This window comes from Xyrauchen texanus, chromosome 32 (assembly GCF_025860055.1).
Source record: "Xyrauchen texanus isolate HMW12.3.18 chromosome 32, RBS_HiC_50CHRs, whole genome shotgun sequence".
Classification (NCBI taxonomy): domain Eukaryota; kingdom Metazoa; phylum Chordata; class Actinopteri; order Cypriniformes; family Catostomidae; genus Xyrauchen; species Xyrauchen texanus.
The window spans coordinates 9995437-10012124 of NC_068307.1; the positions used below are offsets into that span (position 1 = coordinate 9995437).

Below are 16688 nucleotides of genomic sequence, written 5' to 3' on the forward strand. Positions count from 1 at the left end.
TATATAATAACTAGTTATTGCCACTGCTAAAATAGCCTGACATAAAAGACCACGCCTTCAAGGCACTAAATTATAAACAAAAAGAAAATGCTGAGATGACGTCATTTTTCCCTCACAAGCCTACTGTTTTGAATATACTGTGCCTGATTGGATGAATCGTTTCATGTCTGATCTCGCGAGAAAGCACGGAACCTTGAACGTCAGTTCCATGATGGCTGAAGATCCTGGAGGAGCTTTGTTTAATTTCACTCTTATTTTTATCGGGTTTTCATTACCTCTGCTGGGAAGATGGCAGGGCACACAGCCTCGATAAACGGCCATAGACCACCGCTGTCGTCATGCCCAAGAAAGGGAACCGAAAACGGCTGAATTTTAAAGCCGATGATATTTGCTCGGAGTCAGGTAGTAACGAAGCGAGTCAGGCTGTACCGTGCATGCCTAAAGGATTTTTGCATTAACCAACAGCATTTGTAGTATAATGTTGACTACCACACACACACAAAAGAATAAATAATTTATAAAAAAAAAAAAAAAAAAGAACAAGAATTCGAATTTATAGAAAGGCTCTTACAATGGAAGTGAATGGCGCCAATTTTTTAAGGGGTTAAAAGGCAGAAATGTAAAGATTATAATATAAACTTAATACAAGCATTTACCTTCATTCTTCTGTGAAATCGTGTGTATCCTTTGAGCTGTGACGTTTTTTTAATTGTCTTTTTTCCCGCGGACTACTAAATTAAAAGATTACGGTGTTACGTCTTCATGGCAACGAAGTTGTAAATTGGATATAACTTTACATAGATAAGGTTAGTAGGTGATTTGTTTTTTTATTATAACACTTGTATCATACATTGTAAAATATGTCCGTAATTTTAACGGTAAAAGACTGTAAAAATGCTGCAGTAAAAAAAAACTTAATTGGTAAACATGTAGCTGTTACCTTAAAATATTTGGTACAAAATTGTAATATTCAAAAAGACAAGTTATTTATTTTTTTATGTAAAAAGTGAGCCTTCCTGTTGAATTAACGATACGAATTTTTATCATGTTTAACAAGCAAGTACATGTACTTTTTTATGGTAAATTATTGTTAAAATGACAGTAAAATCCAATAATCATGCGTTCCCACAATTTCCTGCGTGACCAATTACATTTAATTATCATTTATGGGAATAGTTATGTTCTTATTTTTAATATCAGTTATGCAATTTGGTGTGTTCTGTGTTCTATATTTGATGTAGTTTAATGTTTATTACATTATTTTAATTTCACATGTGTTACCCTGATGGTGGTTAGTGTTTGTGTGAGTGACGCTGAGCACTGTCTCTATGTTTATTGGTCATTGCTCCTGGAAGGGTCACTGTCAATGAACTTAATGTCATCATGTGCCCTTTTTTAATTGGTCCATTGATTAACAATACATTATAAAGTAAAAAGCAGATTTTTACAGTTTCAGAAGTTTAATATGAAGTTTATCATTTAATTATATAAATGATGATAATGCACTGTAAAATATACAGGCATCAAAATTACATCCCGTAAAGCCTGACACGTAGTTAACGTATTTTTTTACAGTGCATTACTGCCAACCAGAGCTGCCAGTTTTTTTTACCGTAAATTTAACAGGATTTTTTTTGTGTGTGTGTGTGTGTGTGTATTAACATGCACATTGTTTAGTGGCTACAATTTGTATTTTAAAGTTGGACTGGTCCCATTCACTTCCGTTGTAAGTGCCTCACTGTAATCCAGATTGTTTTTGTTTGTTGTTTGAAGAAAAGGAACCAGTTGAAATTTACTTTTGCGATAATCAACATTATTTAAAGTTCCACATTTTGCATGTCCTGTCTGTGTAAAAATCTTATAATTGTTCATCTTTTCTTAAAGTAACTGTGGCTGACTATGCCAACGCTGATCCAGCCATTGTGAAGTCAGGAAGAGTTAAAAAGGCTGTCGTTAATGCGGTTGAAAAAGAAGGTAAAATCTGAGATGTTGATTAATAGGTCTTTTTCCTGTGTCCACATGTTGTCACATCCGTCCCTGATAGTTGGATAAAGTGTGCGTTCATGAAACAGACTGCACGTGAGCTTAAGCTCCCTGCATGTGAGTAGAGCGCTGCAGCCACTCATGGGGTGGAGTGTTCAAGTGAAAGTTTGTTTCACTTCAACAGGACCACCATCTATATTAACAGAAAACACAACATGGCTGCACACAAACAAGAGAGCAGAACTTAAACATGTCTGAAGAGTTTGTAGTCAAAAAAAAAAGTATGCATTTATATACCCAGCCTTATTTGTTTGTTCCAGAGTCCTCAATCAAACAGAGATGGGACTGAAGGCAGCTAAAGACACAACGCGTCCCAACCAGACTCCAAATGGCACCCAATAAAAACCTCTTTTACATGTTAAGAGTTTTTGTCCTCAGCAGCTGCTGCGAGCAACAGGGCATTCTGTTGATCACTTAGTTTCTATATTAGGCATCACGCTATGAGTCGCGTCTGCAATGAACTGGCACCGGTCCAAAATCATTCTGATAACATTATATTGAAGCCAGTATCTCACATGCCAGTTAAAACTACTTGATTTTGGCAGATAATGTTACACCTACTGTTTTCGCTGACTTCTGTTCAGACAGAGGTCTGTCTCACACACACACACACAGGTTTAGAATGAAGAAGAGGTAACAGACATTCCCGCTCCCTCCTCTCTGGTTCTGGCATAGAAATTAATCTATTTTTCGACTACAAACTCTTCAGACATAATTGTGTGTCCTTTTGAACTGAAACAAAATGAGTTTCCGCAGTCGGTCTCATGAACGTGCACAGAAGATCAACTAAATAATGCTTTGGATATATATTTGTTTCTCACCAAACCATATTCCTTCAGAAAAAGACACGAGTCACATACAATAATTTATTAGACTCCTGAATTATAATTTTGCATCCTTTTGAATCTCGAAGATGTGGTCACCATAAATTGCCACTGTATGACATCCCTGAGCACAACATTTTTTCACGATTTCTCACTGTGTGATAAGAAAAAGAAAGTCATATTGGGTTAAAATAACATGAGTGAGTAAACTATGACTGAATTTTCCTAAAGGGAATTGTCATACAGTGATAGGGGGAACGATCCTTTTAAGACCAACGAGAGGGTGAACGATCCTTTTAAGACCAAAGAGAGGTTTTTAATGGTAATCATTATTGATGTGTTTGCAGAATGTTAATCTCATTTGTAATTCAAACCTAATGCAATTGCTGACAATCATGCTTCCATTACTCCATTTTTTAGATTTCATTCTAATTAGATGATGACCCTGAAATTCTTTGTTTCATCATCTCTGGAATATCATTGGAATCGGAGTTAAGGTTGTCTAGATGAGAGTATTTCTGATCAGTTGTACACTAAAACCAGCAATATTCTCCCCTTAGATGCTCCCAGTGATAAAGCAGAAGTTTCTTTACTCTACAACTGAAACCCGAAACCTACCACTGTGCAAATGCTGAAGAATCAAAGAGACAGATGCATTTTGTTTATGAGCACTCAGCCTTTCTCCTATGGATCTACCTTCCTGCAGAGAAGTCAAGCCCTGCTCTTACACACCTGCCTGTAATTTAAAAGTGAACCCAAAGACTGATTAGCTGAATCAGGTGTGTTTGATTAGATCTTGAATGGAACTCTGCAGGATGGGAAAGGACTTGTTTTAGGGTGCATCTCAATCAGCTCCCTAGTTCAGTAGTCAGGGCACTGATCAGGGAGTCAGCCATTTTTTATGGCTGTCTCAATCACAAAATAGTTCCAGTGCAATGAAATGTTCGTTTCTTAAAAAATTCCACAATGCACCGTAAAAACCAGGGAGCATCGTTGCTCACTATGTTCCCTTACTGGAAACGTTGTCATGTCTTCTGAAGTAAATAGATAATGAGCACAAGTGTAAAAATATGAAGTCCAAGCCTTATGTTCTCTTGAAAAATTATGTTGTTTGTAATGCCTTTCATTCATAATTACCATGAAAGTGAAACAAACTTTTCAATATTTGAGTTTAAAATAAAAGAAGGTTTAAAGTACACCCCTGCATATTTTAATTTCTTTATTTATACCATTTATCTGTTCTATTATCACTGTTCATTTGAATTTCTTCAAGGAAAATTAACGATAGTGTCATTTATACAGGAATGATGCTGATTAATAACAGCTGCGCTTCTATGCATGAGCTCGTTATCATGTTGCAGGTGATTGAGTCATAAGTGTCTGATGTTCAGTGAATCAGTGCCCGAAATACTGATTCATGACATAGGGAGTTGATTGAGACCCAGCGTTGGACTGTTTAGGCTAGGCGATAGTGGTAGTTCTCTAAAACATGCTTAGAAAATCCAGTATGTGGAGTTTATCAGAATTAATCACTACTGCAACCTTTAGCACTTTAACATCTAAAAACATTTCCATCTTTGTTCTGTTTCAGTGAAATTACTCTGTGGACTTGAGGCATCCCACGGTCCGGTGCAGGAGGTGCTCACCTCTGCAGTTGGTATGGGTAATGCAGCCCATGAGAGCAGTGATGAACTGGACTCCGAAGAAGGGGATGAAATCAAAGGGTCCCACAAAAAGAAAAACAAGAGACATAAAGGTAATTTGCATTCCAGCATCCACATCCTGTCAGATTTGTATTGTACCTGATATTATTCCTGATTTTGAGTGACTTCTGTCTCCTATGAATCCCAGAAAATAGTGTTGGCACAAATGGGGAGGAGTATCCTGTTGATATTTGGCTTGTGCTTGCGGCATATATTCGCCCAGAAGATGTTTGCAGATTTGCTTTGATCTGCAAGAATTCTTGGACCGCCACGTGCACTGCTGCATTTTGGGCACGACTCTACAAAAGGTAGCCATCCAAAAACAGTGTAAACATTATTTAGCAATTGGACATTTCTGTCAGTGTTGGGGGAACTGCTTTTAAGCTGTAGCTTCCCAAACTACAAGCCACTAATAATTTTAAAGGTATAGTTCACCCAAAAATGAAAATTCTCACAATTTACTCTCCCTCATGCTATCCTATGTTTATGACTTTTTCTTTCTTCTGCAGAACACAAAGAATTTTAGAACATCTCAACTATGTAGGTCCATACAAAGCAAGTAAATTGTGACCAACATTTTTTTAACTCCAAAAAGCAAAGGATTGATAACCACACACAAAAGAAAGAAAAAAACAACAAATCTTTCAGTCAAAAAAAACAAAAATCCATGTTACAGCAAGTTATGTAGATTTTGGATTTTCATGTAATCCATATGATTCCAGTGGTTTAAATCAATGTCTTCTAAGTGATCCACTCTGTTTTAGGTGAGAATGGACCAAAATAATGAATCATAATTTATGCATTTGGCAGATGCTTTTATCCAAAGCGACAGGGCATTTATTACAGGGACAATCCCCACGGAGCAACCTGGAGTTAAGTGCCTTGCTGAAGGACACAATGGTGGTGGCTGTGGGGCTCAAACCTGCGACCTTCTGATTAACTGTTATGTGCTTTAGCCCTCTACGCCACCACCACTCCACTAATCATAAATCTTAACATCTGCAGTCTCCTTGGGGATCATGTTTTCAAGCTCGATTCCACTTACTAGTGCCATCTAGCGGTCTGCACGTGAATCAATCACTAGGATGTTTAATCATGCTTGAAATCATCATCATCGTGCCTAGAGACCGCAATGGCAAGATGCACAGTGAAAAAGGTGTTACATTTTTGTACCTTCTCACCCAAATTCAATTAGATTGTTCCAGAAGACATTAATTTAAAAACTAGAGTCATATGGATTACTTTTATACTGCCTTTTATGTGCTTTTTGGAGCTTCAACATTTTGGTTATTCGCTTGCCATTCACTATGGACATACAGAGCTGAGATATTCAAAAAAAAATTGTTCAACAGAAAGAAAGTCATACACATCTGGGATGGCATGAGGGTGAGTAAAGGAGAGAATTTAAATTTGGGTGAAATATCCCTTTAAGTTCAACCACAGTCAAAAAATATCTTTTGAATAATATGACTCGAATTCTATTAAATTCTGCAGTCAGAACATTTGCCTGGCACAAGAACAACTGAAGATCTCAATTAGGATAACAATCACTTAAGGTGATAAAATAAATTGAACACAAAAATGAATACTAAATTCATAAATGTACTGTAAAGATAATGTATACAAAAATAAACAAGGATTTTTACATTTTGAAAATTGATAAACTGCTGCAATTTACTAAATATTTCACTTTTTAAAAAAGGCACAGTCATTTTGATAAATCAATTATTTGAACGGGTTAATATACATAAAATGTAGTTCTGGGAAGTCTAATTTAAGGTATGTTCACACAGTTTAAGTTAAAGCTGCATTATGTAAGATTTGTTTGGTTAAAAATGAATAAATTGCCATTATGCATAAACTATCAGGGTTCAAAACAATGTCCTGTCCTTACACCAATTAATTTTGGTAAGCCTATACAAATAATTTGTATTTTGGAGCTGTTGGGTCGGATTTGATGTGAAATCGCTGGCTTATGTCATTCCTCTTTGTGTCTTGACATGTCCATAAACGCAGGAAAGACTGTTGGAACACACTGTCATGTGTTCCAACAGTTGTTCAGTCAGTCTGTCGCAATCACACAGTTCAGGATGGCATCGCTGCAGTCTGGATGGACGTTTATCTGTTATCCATTTGGCAAAGTTGTTTACCTGCTATAATGCTTGGAATTTGATACAGTATGTTGTCTAGTAGGGTTGTAATGCATTTCAAAATCGAACGTTACTCGTGTGTTTGCTGATCGTGATCCGTTTGTCGGGAAGTTACGGTGCATGTAGTACGCATGTCTTCTGAAATTGACTTCTTGTACATATTATTTTCATGTTTAATAAAGTACATTTTATCCCCATTATTTCTCATGTTATGTTTTTATTTTACGGTGCCATTAGGCCTACAGTTTCACTTGCTTTATCAATTACCATGTTCCTTTGTTCAGTTTTTTTCATTTTAGTCTTGACAAATGTCTTTTTAGAAATGGTCAATATTTTGTCATGTTATATTCATTCATTTTAATCAGTTTTACAAAAATGAAAATAATATCTTCTACTTGATGACGACATGCAAAATGGACAGTGTCAAACTGTAACAGACCAAACTTAAATAAAACATTTTCAAAAACAAATGTGTAAACATTTTCTAATGTAAACCTGTATCAAACATACAGTATAAATGTACATGGGCCTTATGTCCTTGCTGTTAAAAACCTGAGCTCCTGAAATAATAATAAAGTTAACCTACTGTACTCTGAATTCATGCTTTAGCAACGTATACATTTTCCGTGAAAGGATATTACTTTGCGTGTTTCTTCTGGAAACAGTGTATTACAACACAAATTACGGAACGAAAATTACGATTATTCGGACTAGCACATAATTGAAGTTCATTCGTTTTGTTGTGCAGATGTAAGTTGTTCCATATATGTTGTGAATATATTGATGAATCTCGTGAATAAATAGGATGCGTTTGAATGAGGCGTTTACCCCATTTTAAAATGGTTAATTTAGCAAGTGTTAGCAAGTTCAGCTCAAGCTGAGAAATTTATTAAATTCATATCTAATTATATTATTTTTCTATTTGCAGATTATCAAGCTGTTTCCTCTGTATATATTGCACTGTAAATATCTTGCAGTATAATTTTTATCTTCACATTTTCATCAACAGTATGCTTTAATAAAATGATTTAATAATATTCATGATGCGCCTTTTTCGTCTCGTTATCGTTGACTAAATCAGAAAACCTTTTGTCAACAAACGTTTTCTTCATTGATCTAAGTGTCAAGATTAATAATGTAAAGATAATGAAGTCATTGAACACTAATCGGCAGTATCACGAATTTCACCACTTAAATCGATAATACGATCATTAATAGTTGATAAAACACTTGAATAATCATATTAAAATATACTTGTAACTGGTGGGGATTCAGGAGAATCCCCTGTTCTCTATGTAGAAGCACGTTTGATCCCAATCAGCCGATGTCCACATCGAAACACGACGGACAATGTATTCTTCCGCAAAATACGGAGCACAAATTTACATAGTGCAGCTTTAGTCAATTGATTTAACTGATTAATTTAAATAAACCACCCAAATGATTCACTTAAATATTTTTGACTGCCCAATACTATATTTATGAGAGCTTGTTTAGGTGGAAAATGTTAATTGTTACTAGAAAAGTGGCACTTTTGAAACTAGCTGAACTAATGTCCCGCTACAAAAATGCAGCATTGCTGCTTTTAGTTAGTTACTCCCCAACACTGGTTTCCGTTTTCCCCATCGTACTAAATTCTGTGCAACCCCAGAATTTCCTCTTACCCCTTTATCCTCTGTTTTGTTCTGTTTTTAACTTCCCATTAGGCACTATAATCTTGATGCAGACCTCCCAGAGCGCCTTCAACCTGATTCTATTGCAAAGATGCATTGTCTTCGTGCTCTTGTCATTCGCTCGCTTTTTCATCTATATGAGCCATTTAACCTGCGGGTTTCCAAAAGCCCTCCTCTTCCTGAATCTACGCCAACTGCGCTACTCAATTCTAAGGTGTGTAGCCATACTTTTCACTACTGAAATGTTTTCTATTTGAGCCCATTTATCATGAGGATATTGAACAATTATAATTCCTTTCTTGTTCAAACAGTGTTTGCTGTTTTGGGTCAACAAAGTGTCTGGAAGTAGATCAGAGCCAATGTGGGAATTCAACTTCAAGTTTGTTAAGCTGGTATGCTCACTGCTTTGCATTCATTTAGACAGCATATGATATGGCCAGTTCCTTTTTGTTTTTTTATTCTGTTTATGATTTGTTTTTCATTTTGTAGTCGACCAAGGGCAAAAATGGATGTGACCTGGGTCTTCAGCTGCCCAAGCAGTATAAAAACGTTCACACTAATCCAGACTTGGACTGTTATCTGCTGCGTGTCACCACCCTCAATTTCATATTCACTTCTGTTGTAATGGGCATGACTTTATCGTTGGTGAGTGGTGAAACATCCAATTTCACTTAGAATTTTTACTTTGTAGCATTACTTTTTTTTTTTTTTTAAGACCAATGTTTCTAAATTCTGCTCCTGGATCTCAAATCATCATTTCATTGGTCTGGATTGGTAGTAAGTTGATACTAAAATGTACAAAAAAATTATAATTTTACAATGTAATAAAAAATTTATACTATTAAAAATTATGTAAGTAATACTTTTGAAATTCCAATTTCCCAATACTTGAAAACTACTTAAAAGTTTAGATTTAATTTGTTAATATTTATTTTAATGTTTAAATTTAAAGGCATGTGTTCAATAGCATTTTAGATGAGACCTTTAAAAAGTGCACTGCTGATCTTGCTGTTTGTATAGTCTACTAACCTAAAAGGAACTTGGCATTGTGTTCTTTTTTTATAAAGAGGAAGTCATGCCTGATGACACTCTTTTTGTATAGACCATCTGAATTTTCTGCATTCTTTTGCATTGTATGTTTTACTTGTATTGGAAATGCAAGTTAAGGTGATGTCATAAGGCAAAATTAATCATCCTTTCCCTTTTTTCTTTCAGTTTACTATTAATGTGAGTACAGACATGAGACACCATCGAGTCCGTCTGGAGTTCCAGGATTATCCAGTCTTTCGAGGGAAGAAGCTTAGAGGAGAACAGGGGGTGCAGGTAGTGCTGGACCCTGTCCACAGCGTCTGCCTTATGGACTGGTGGCACCCTCAGTACCCCACATCTTCATATTATTAAACTAAGCTCTGTCATTAACCTTCTCTGTCACAAACATTTTGTAGATGACAATTCAGGCCTATTTCAACCAATCAAAGTCCTGAGTCTGCTTTGTTAATTTGGCTGTGCTCCTTTCTTCTTTTTTTTTTTTTTTCTCTCTTTAATTTTGCACTTGTGCACTGGTTTTATTAACACTTAAAAAATGGTTCACCAAAAAATTAGAATTATTTTCACAAAACAATTATAATTCATTATTTATGATGTCTTATGTCATCTTAAACTCGTATGACACAGATATTTTAATGGAAAAATTATGTCTGTTTCTCCATACAATACTATGGAATGGTAAAGAAGCTCCAAAAAGCACAAAGGCAGATTAAAAGGAATTCATAAAACTCCAGTGCTTTTAATCCATGTTTCTGAAGCAATCCAATCGGTTTTGGATGAGAACGGACCAAAATGAAACTCCTTTTTCATTGTACATCTTGTCATTGCTGTCTCTAGACCCGATCATGATTTCAAACTCTATGCACAGCGTGCTAGATGGCGTCCATTAAAACTCAGAACATATGACACTTTACAACTCTCTGAAATCTTGTGTTTGCACACAGAATTTATTTCACTGTGCATACCCCAGTTCCTGGTGTTGTGCCGATTTCTGACTCCCTAGTATTATGTTCATGGGTAGGCGTAGGGATCGGGACCAGTGAGTAGTAAGAGTCAGACAGGGAGTCAGATTTCAGCACAGCACTGTTATTCAACAGTAAGATGGTTTAGAATTGATGCAACGGTGAATATAAACAGAAAAAAAAGTGGGTACTGTATATAAAAGGGAAGCAAACTTGTGGACAGTACCCACATTTTTCTGGTTCTGTTCATTAAGTGGGTTGCTTTCTGTTACTCTGAACGTGGGGTGCAGTTACATTTTATAGCCCTATAGATAAATAGTTTACTACAGTATGAAGATAAATGGTAGTGATGGTGATTTTAATGCTTTGTTTTTTTGGGGGGGTGTTCACTGGAAAGATTAGTAGGTGGCGACAAAAAAAGTTTAAAAAAAAATCTTAGTAGCGTCTGTGTATTCATAAAAATTCTGCTATGAAGGATTTAAATGCAGTGGTCAACATTGAAGTGGTGTAATGTAAACTAGTAGCTTTTAGCTTGGTGAACATTTATGTGTTCAGTGCTTTGTTTTATATTAGCTGTGAGTTCACTTTTGCAACCATGCATGCTTGCCTAGTTTCATTTCTTTGAATAGACTGCAGTGGCGTGGAGATTCTACATATTTTGGATTTTAAAGTGTTTGTTAAAAGAAAGTTCTAGTTTGTGAACAACGCTGGTCTGAAATTATGAAACCTACTGTATAGATGGAACCAGTTTAAATTGTCATCTTTACAATTGATTTCAGAAGTTGTGCTCCTTTTTGAAGTAAATTCTATTATGGTTTTAGAGATGTCAAAAGTACCAGTACTGTTTTTGCAGTACCGGAAGTACTGTGTACTGACACAATTCAGTACCCGCACTCTGTCTGACAAATGCCTGCTTTCTAGTGCTCCCATGCTTGTGCATTACTGTAAATTTATAATATCTGTAATATAAATCCAATATGTAATCAAAAGGGTTGATCAGTGAGGATACAGTATTATGCTAGAATGGCATTCTCTGTCAATTCTGAGAGTACGGAGTATGTTGTCAATATTATATGTGCCTTTTTTTGGGGGGGGGTTCTCCCAATTTGGATTTCCCAATTTGCTCGAAGTCCTCATGGTGGCGCAATCTGGGTGGCAGAGGAAGAATCTCAACCCTCCCTAGCAACTGGGCTAATTTAGTTGCTTGGGAGACCCAGCTGAAGTTACTCCGCACGCCCTGGGATTCGAACTAGTGAACTCCAGGGGTGGTAATCAGCGTCTTTATCACTGAGCCCCCTGGCCCCAGTCCCCCTGTATGTGACATTTTAAGAATTAAATTACTTTCCTCTACACTACTCTTACAGTATGAACGTTTTTACATTGGGGTGACTTACTGTAATGTGCAGCCACTGCCATAGTTATGCCTCGGTTTACTGTATTGCATCACATAGTGGACAATGATGGCACAGATCTCATTGGGCGCAGCAGTTACCTGTCATCAAACTCCCCTGACAGCTTTAGTTTTAAAAGAAATCTACAAGTTTGCATATTTTTTTCTCATATACTATGGGGGGGAAACACATTGCTTATTTATTAGTAATAAGGGTTGCAATTTAATACTCTCTGTAAAGCTGTAAATTTATTGTAAAAAGTGCTATACAAATAAATGTTAACTGAAAATGTTTCTCTTTGGGTTTATATATCTAACATTCATAGAAAAAAGACACACTGTCAACATAGTTATAAAGTAAATCTTGTCCATATAACATTTTAATAATACATTTTCAATGACAATATAAGCCCTTTTTTCTTTATTTAGCAAACAATATGTCTTTAAAATATCACATTTACCATGTCTCTCACACAGGGGTCCCTTGCAAACGTACGTTCATATTTGGGGGTCCTTGGCATTAGGACATTTTAAACCCCTGCTGTAAACAATAGTGGTTGCAAATGATATCATTTGGTAATATTGTAGCAAGTGTTCATTATGTTTGGTTGTCCTTTTTCGAATGTGTTATTTACTGTAGATTTTTGATACTTTACAAACACATCAAAAAAATCTAACCAGTTTGACATATATAGATATACCAAATTATTCATTGATTAACCATTAGTTTGATTAAATGATGGTCAAATGTATTTAAATGAATGAGAACAGATGCTTATGAAAAGTATGATGTTAATAACATTATGGAAGGCAAATACTTTCAATGAAAGGTGTGTATATAGATGATAAAGATAATATATAATTATTTGGTGTGGTGAAATAGTTACTTTGTGATTGTACTGTCTATTGAAAATATCCTGAAATGTTTGAAAATAAAAAATGTATTTAAATTTAAATTTTTTACACGCGTAACGCGTCTTTGTGTTGACTTAATATTGAAATCACTCGCGCCTGACGCGCTATTCGCGTCCGGTGTGAACGCAGCATTAGTTTAACCAGTATGCCACTGCCAGTTTAGTTCTTCGGATATGCAATGGTGGTTCCCCCCCCATTCTTTCATAAAAGATAATTCTAATAACAATAATAATTATCCAGTTGTAGCCTGCGTCCTCCATCCAATACGCATATTTTTTTACATTTTATTGACAAATCCTCTTTCCACAGCATATTGAATGCCTTTTTATATATCAAAAAAGACTCCTATCGCAACTTAATTATCTTGGTCTTTTTTATATCCACCTCCAGACAAAGAAAGGAGTCCACAGTACTATGCCCAGCACGAAACCTATTGCATAAAGTGATGTGCACCTCTCCAAACTTTTTACCATGTGTCACATCAAGGCAGACCACAACAACTGTGATTGGTCCACTTTGTAACCAGAGACCATCCCTGTTGAAAGTAAAAAGGATATATGAAGTAGCGTCACATTTTCTCTCAGATTAATTTAAGAACTTTACATCTTATCACATTTTATTTGGGCTTGGTTTATTTGGGAGTATCCAAGTAGCTGCTATTTTATATTCTGTTTATGTTACGATGTTACAAGCAAAAATACAACAAAAAGACATCAAACTGGCATTTTACTTGATATACTGTACATTTGGTCTGTACATTAGACAATATATGCTGTATTCTGCTGGACCTTTCCGATCGGTATGACGTTTTGAAAGTATGTTTGACGGTACTTTTTAACTTTGTCAGCAAATTAAAAAGCTCTTGTTAGAGTTGGTTATATTGCCTATATGCATTGGTCCAGCTTCTAAGCTTTAAAATGACACCCAGTTTGTGTTGGTCAAGCGAGTTATTATTATTTTTTGCTTTGTTTTTATTTTATTTTTTTTATCAGCACAGAGCATCAAAATATGCCATTATATATTTGTTTTATTAAGCGGCTTAAGACCAAACATACATAATTTACTGTGCGGAAGTTTTAGGCACTTGTAAAAAATGTTGCACAGTGAGAATGTCTTCAAAAATAATGTCATAAATAATTTTCATTTATTAATTAACATCATACTAAGTACTGTAAACATAAAATAAAGCTAAATCAGTATTTGGTGTGACCACCTTTGCCTTTAAAACAGCAACAATTCTCCAAGGGACTCCATGGTTTTTCTTGGATATGATTTTACAAGCTTCATGGAGAATTTGCCACAGTTCTTCTATCTATTTTGGTTGTCTCAATTGCTTCTGTCTCTTCTTGTATTCCTAGATTGGCTTGATGTTCAGTGGGGGGCTTTTTGGGGGCCACGCTATCTGTTGCAGAGCTCCCTGTTCTTCTGTTCCAGTGGTTCTCAACCTTGTTCCTGCTCTATTCTATATTTAAAAAAAAAAAAAACATTATAATTAATGTTTGGGTGTCTAAAATATATATTGACACACTAAAGCTGAAGATATAAATAACCATCTTACTACAAATATTTTTGTGAAACATCTTATGTGCCTAAGACTTTTACACAGTGCCATATATGCCAGGATTTAGCTGCGTATATACACATAATGATGCAGACACACCTAAGCAGAACTAAAAATGCAAACCACCATGTTACCCACTACTTGAAGCCTTGCTGTAATCCAAACCCTAAACCCTAACAGCGTAGGTTTCAACGCAGAAGTACAAAACATGCCTTATGAAAATTATCATGGATTTACTATATTGTAATCAAGGAATTTTTAGTAAAATCATAATAACCACAAAATTAACCATGGTTATTACAGTCATGGTTACTGCAATATTACTATAGTAAAATCATGGTTATTATATGGAAACTACAGCATTAATGTAGTAAAACTAGAATCTAGACATGACCCGATGCTGAGCCGCAGGAGAATTCCATCACCCCTCCCGTTCCGGGCTCAGATGGGAAGGCGTGCTACCGACAGACCCCGCCCCTTACCAAACCAAATCCTACTCTAAACATGAACTCCCCGACCTTTTGCAACGAGTGTCACACTTTATCATAGTTGTTTGATTGTATGGTCAATTAGGGAGATCAATCCACACCACAGTTTCAACACATATTCGGCTTCATGTGGAAAGAACAAATTATATATATATATATATATATATATATATATATATATATATATATATAATAAGATGATAATATAAAAAATAACAATTTAATGAATTATACATGGCATATGTGCTTAATTTTAAGCGTTAATTTACCGGCATTTCACTTAGTTTTGACGCACTTCTGGTTTAAGCCAGACCGAAAACAGGTTATATCCGAATATTGATACAGATCATTTTAACATATGTAATTTTGCGTTTCAATCGACCAACAGGGTCCTATGAAGTGGATTTCACATGGTATTCAACCATCTTAAGTGAGATTCCAATCCAAATGTAGTGTACATGTTAAGTTGGAAGGGCACTCCGAACGGCAGAGGGAATAAGTGTATACTCACTGAGCACTTTATTAGTCACATTGTGGTACTAATGAAGTTCCTGACATGGCCATCTGCTGTTGTAGTCCATCCGCATCGCAGTTCGATGTGTTGTGCATTCTGGAATGCTATTCTACTCACTACAGTTGTACAGAGCGGTTATCTGAGTTACTGTAGCCTTTCTGTTTGGCCATTCTCTGTTGACCTCTCTCATCAACTAAGCTTTTCCATCTGCAGAACTGCCGCTCACTGGATGTGTTTTTGTTTTCTGCACCATTCTAAGTAAACTCTAGAGACTGTTGTGCGTGAAAATCCCAGGAGATCAGCAGTTACAGAAATGCTCAAACACCCCATCTGGCACCAACAATCATGCCATGGTCGAAATCATTGAGATCACATTTTTTCCCCTTTCTGATGGTTGATTTGAACATTTACTGAAGCTCCTGACCCGTATCTGGATGATTTTATGCATTGTACTGCTGCCAACGATTGGCTGTACAGTTTGAGTTTGACCAAATGATCTAACAAATCGAATTTAAGGAAAAAACTGATGACTTTAGGGCTAGTTTACAAATCATACAATATGCTGGTTTTGTGCATTCTCACACCTCTTATATTGAGTAGGCTTGGTATATGATGATCTTGGAGTGAAGAACAGCTGTACATAAAACGTAATGAAGAGAGTGATCTGAAAAAATAAGTACTTTAATAAAGGCTCTTACTCTGGGTATGACAAAGATCTTGTCTTCCAAGAAACACTTTTTGAGGACAGAAACTTTAATATATATTATGATTATAATTATAATGCCAAGACCTCCTTTTAAAGTTCATGCATCATCTTTAACTATAATATTGGACTTGGGATGAATATGTATGTAGGAAATATATAGGTTTACGTAACATTTAAAAAACAAACGGTCCGTTTGGATTAAAAGAAAACAGTTTACGATTCTTTTACAAACTACATCTCCCACAATGCACTGTAAGCGCTGTGATTGGTGGGTTAGGCTGTCACAAGGGCCCACAGGTGACTGGAGTACAGCGCTGTCACATCACACACACAGCGCGCACTGAAAAAGCCAATCGCAACATCATACAGGAGTGAGTTCTGCTGAAATAATCGAGAAGTTTTAAAGGGGACTCTTGCGCAGTTTCGCTTCCACACGAAGCATGAAGGAACTGATACCAGTGTGGCTCTAATGCTGCACAACTGATTCGAGCCGTTCATTTCCAAAAACTCTCTCCCAACTTTGTACTTTCTGACCTTCAGCGGGTAAGTGATATTGCCCATTTCGCTCTACTTTTGTGCCTTAAAAATCTACATCTTGGGTCGTATTAATGTCCAGCGTAGTACATGGCGACAATGTAAACATAAATATTCTACACGATAATAGAATGCAGATACGCCTTCGGTGCGTATTCTATATTTTTTCATCCGTTGA

The 16688-nt window shown here is 36.0% G+C and overlaps 2 protein-coding genes across 2 annotated transcripts in view; both read left to right on the plus strand.

Moving 5' to 3' along the window:
- Positions 1 to 220: 220 nt before the first annotated feature.
- LOC127625603 (transmembrane protein 183A-like) lies at positions 221 to 12956 on the plus strand. The gene is made up of 8 exons (XM_052100886.1): positions 221 to 402; positions 1885 to 1974; positions 4459 to 4623; positions 4719 to 4878; positions 8427 to 8607; positions 8705 to 8785; positions 8883 to 9038; positions 9609 to 12956. Exons 1-8 carry the CDS (start codon positions 339 to 341, stop codon positions 9792 to 9794), a joined length of 1083 nt encoding a protein of 360 aa, XP_051956846.1. The 5' UTR covers positions 221 to 338; the 3' UTR covers positions 9795 to 12956.
- A 3342-nt stretch (positions 12957 to 16298) lies between these two features.
- The window catches only part of tfeb (transcription factor EB), a 54008-nt gene continuing 53618 nt past the window's right edge, over positions 16299 to 16688 (plus strand). The window contains exon 1 of the mRNA XM_052101762.1: positions 16299 to 16519. The gene's annotated coding sequence lies outside the window, so the exon portion shown is untranslated. The remainder of the gene's footprint in view (positions 16520 to 16688) is intronic.

Excerpts from the sequence above, each read along its gene's own strand:
- LOC127625603 (XM_052100886.1), top strand. The coding sequence starts at position 339 with ATGCCCAAGAAAGGGAACCGAAAACGGCTGAATTTTAAAGCCGATGAT. Across the intron at positions 403-1,884 it reads TGATATTTGCTCGGAGTCAG|TAACTGTGGCTGACTATGCC; the intron begins GTAGTAACGAAG and ends CTTTTCTTAAAG. Across the intron at positions 8,786-8,882 it reads ACTTCAAGTTTGTTAAGCTG|TCGACCAAGGGCAAAAATGG; the intron begins GTATGCTCACTG and ends TTCATTTTGTAG.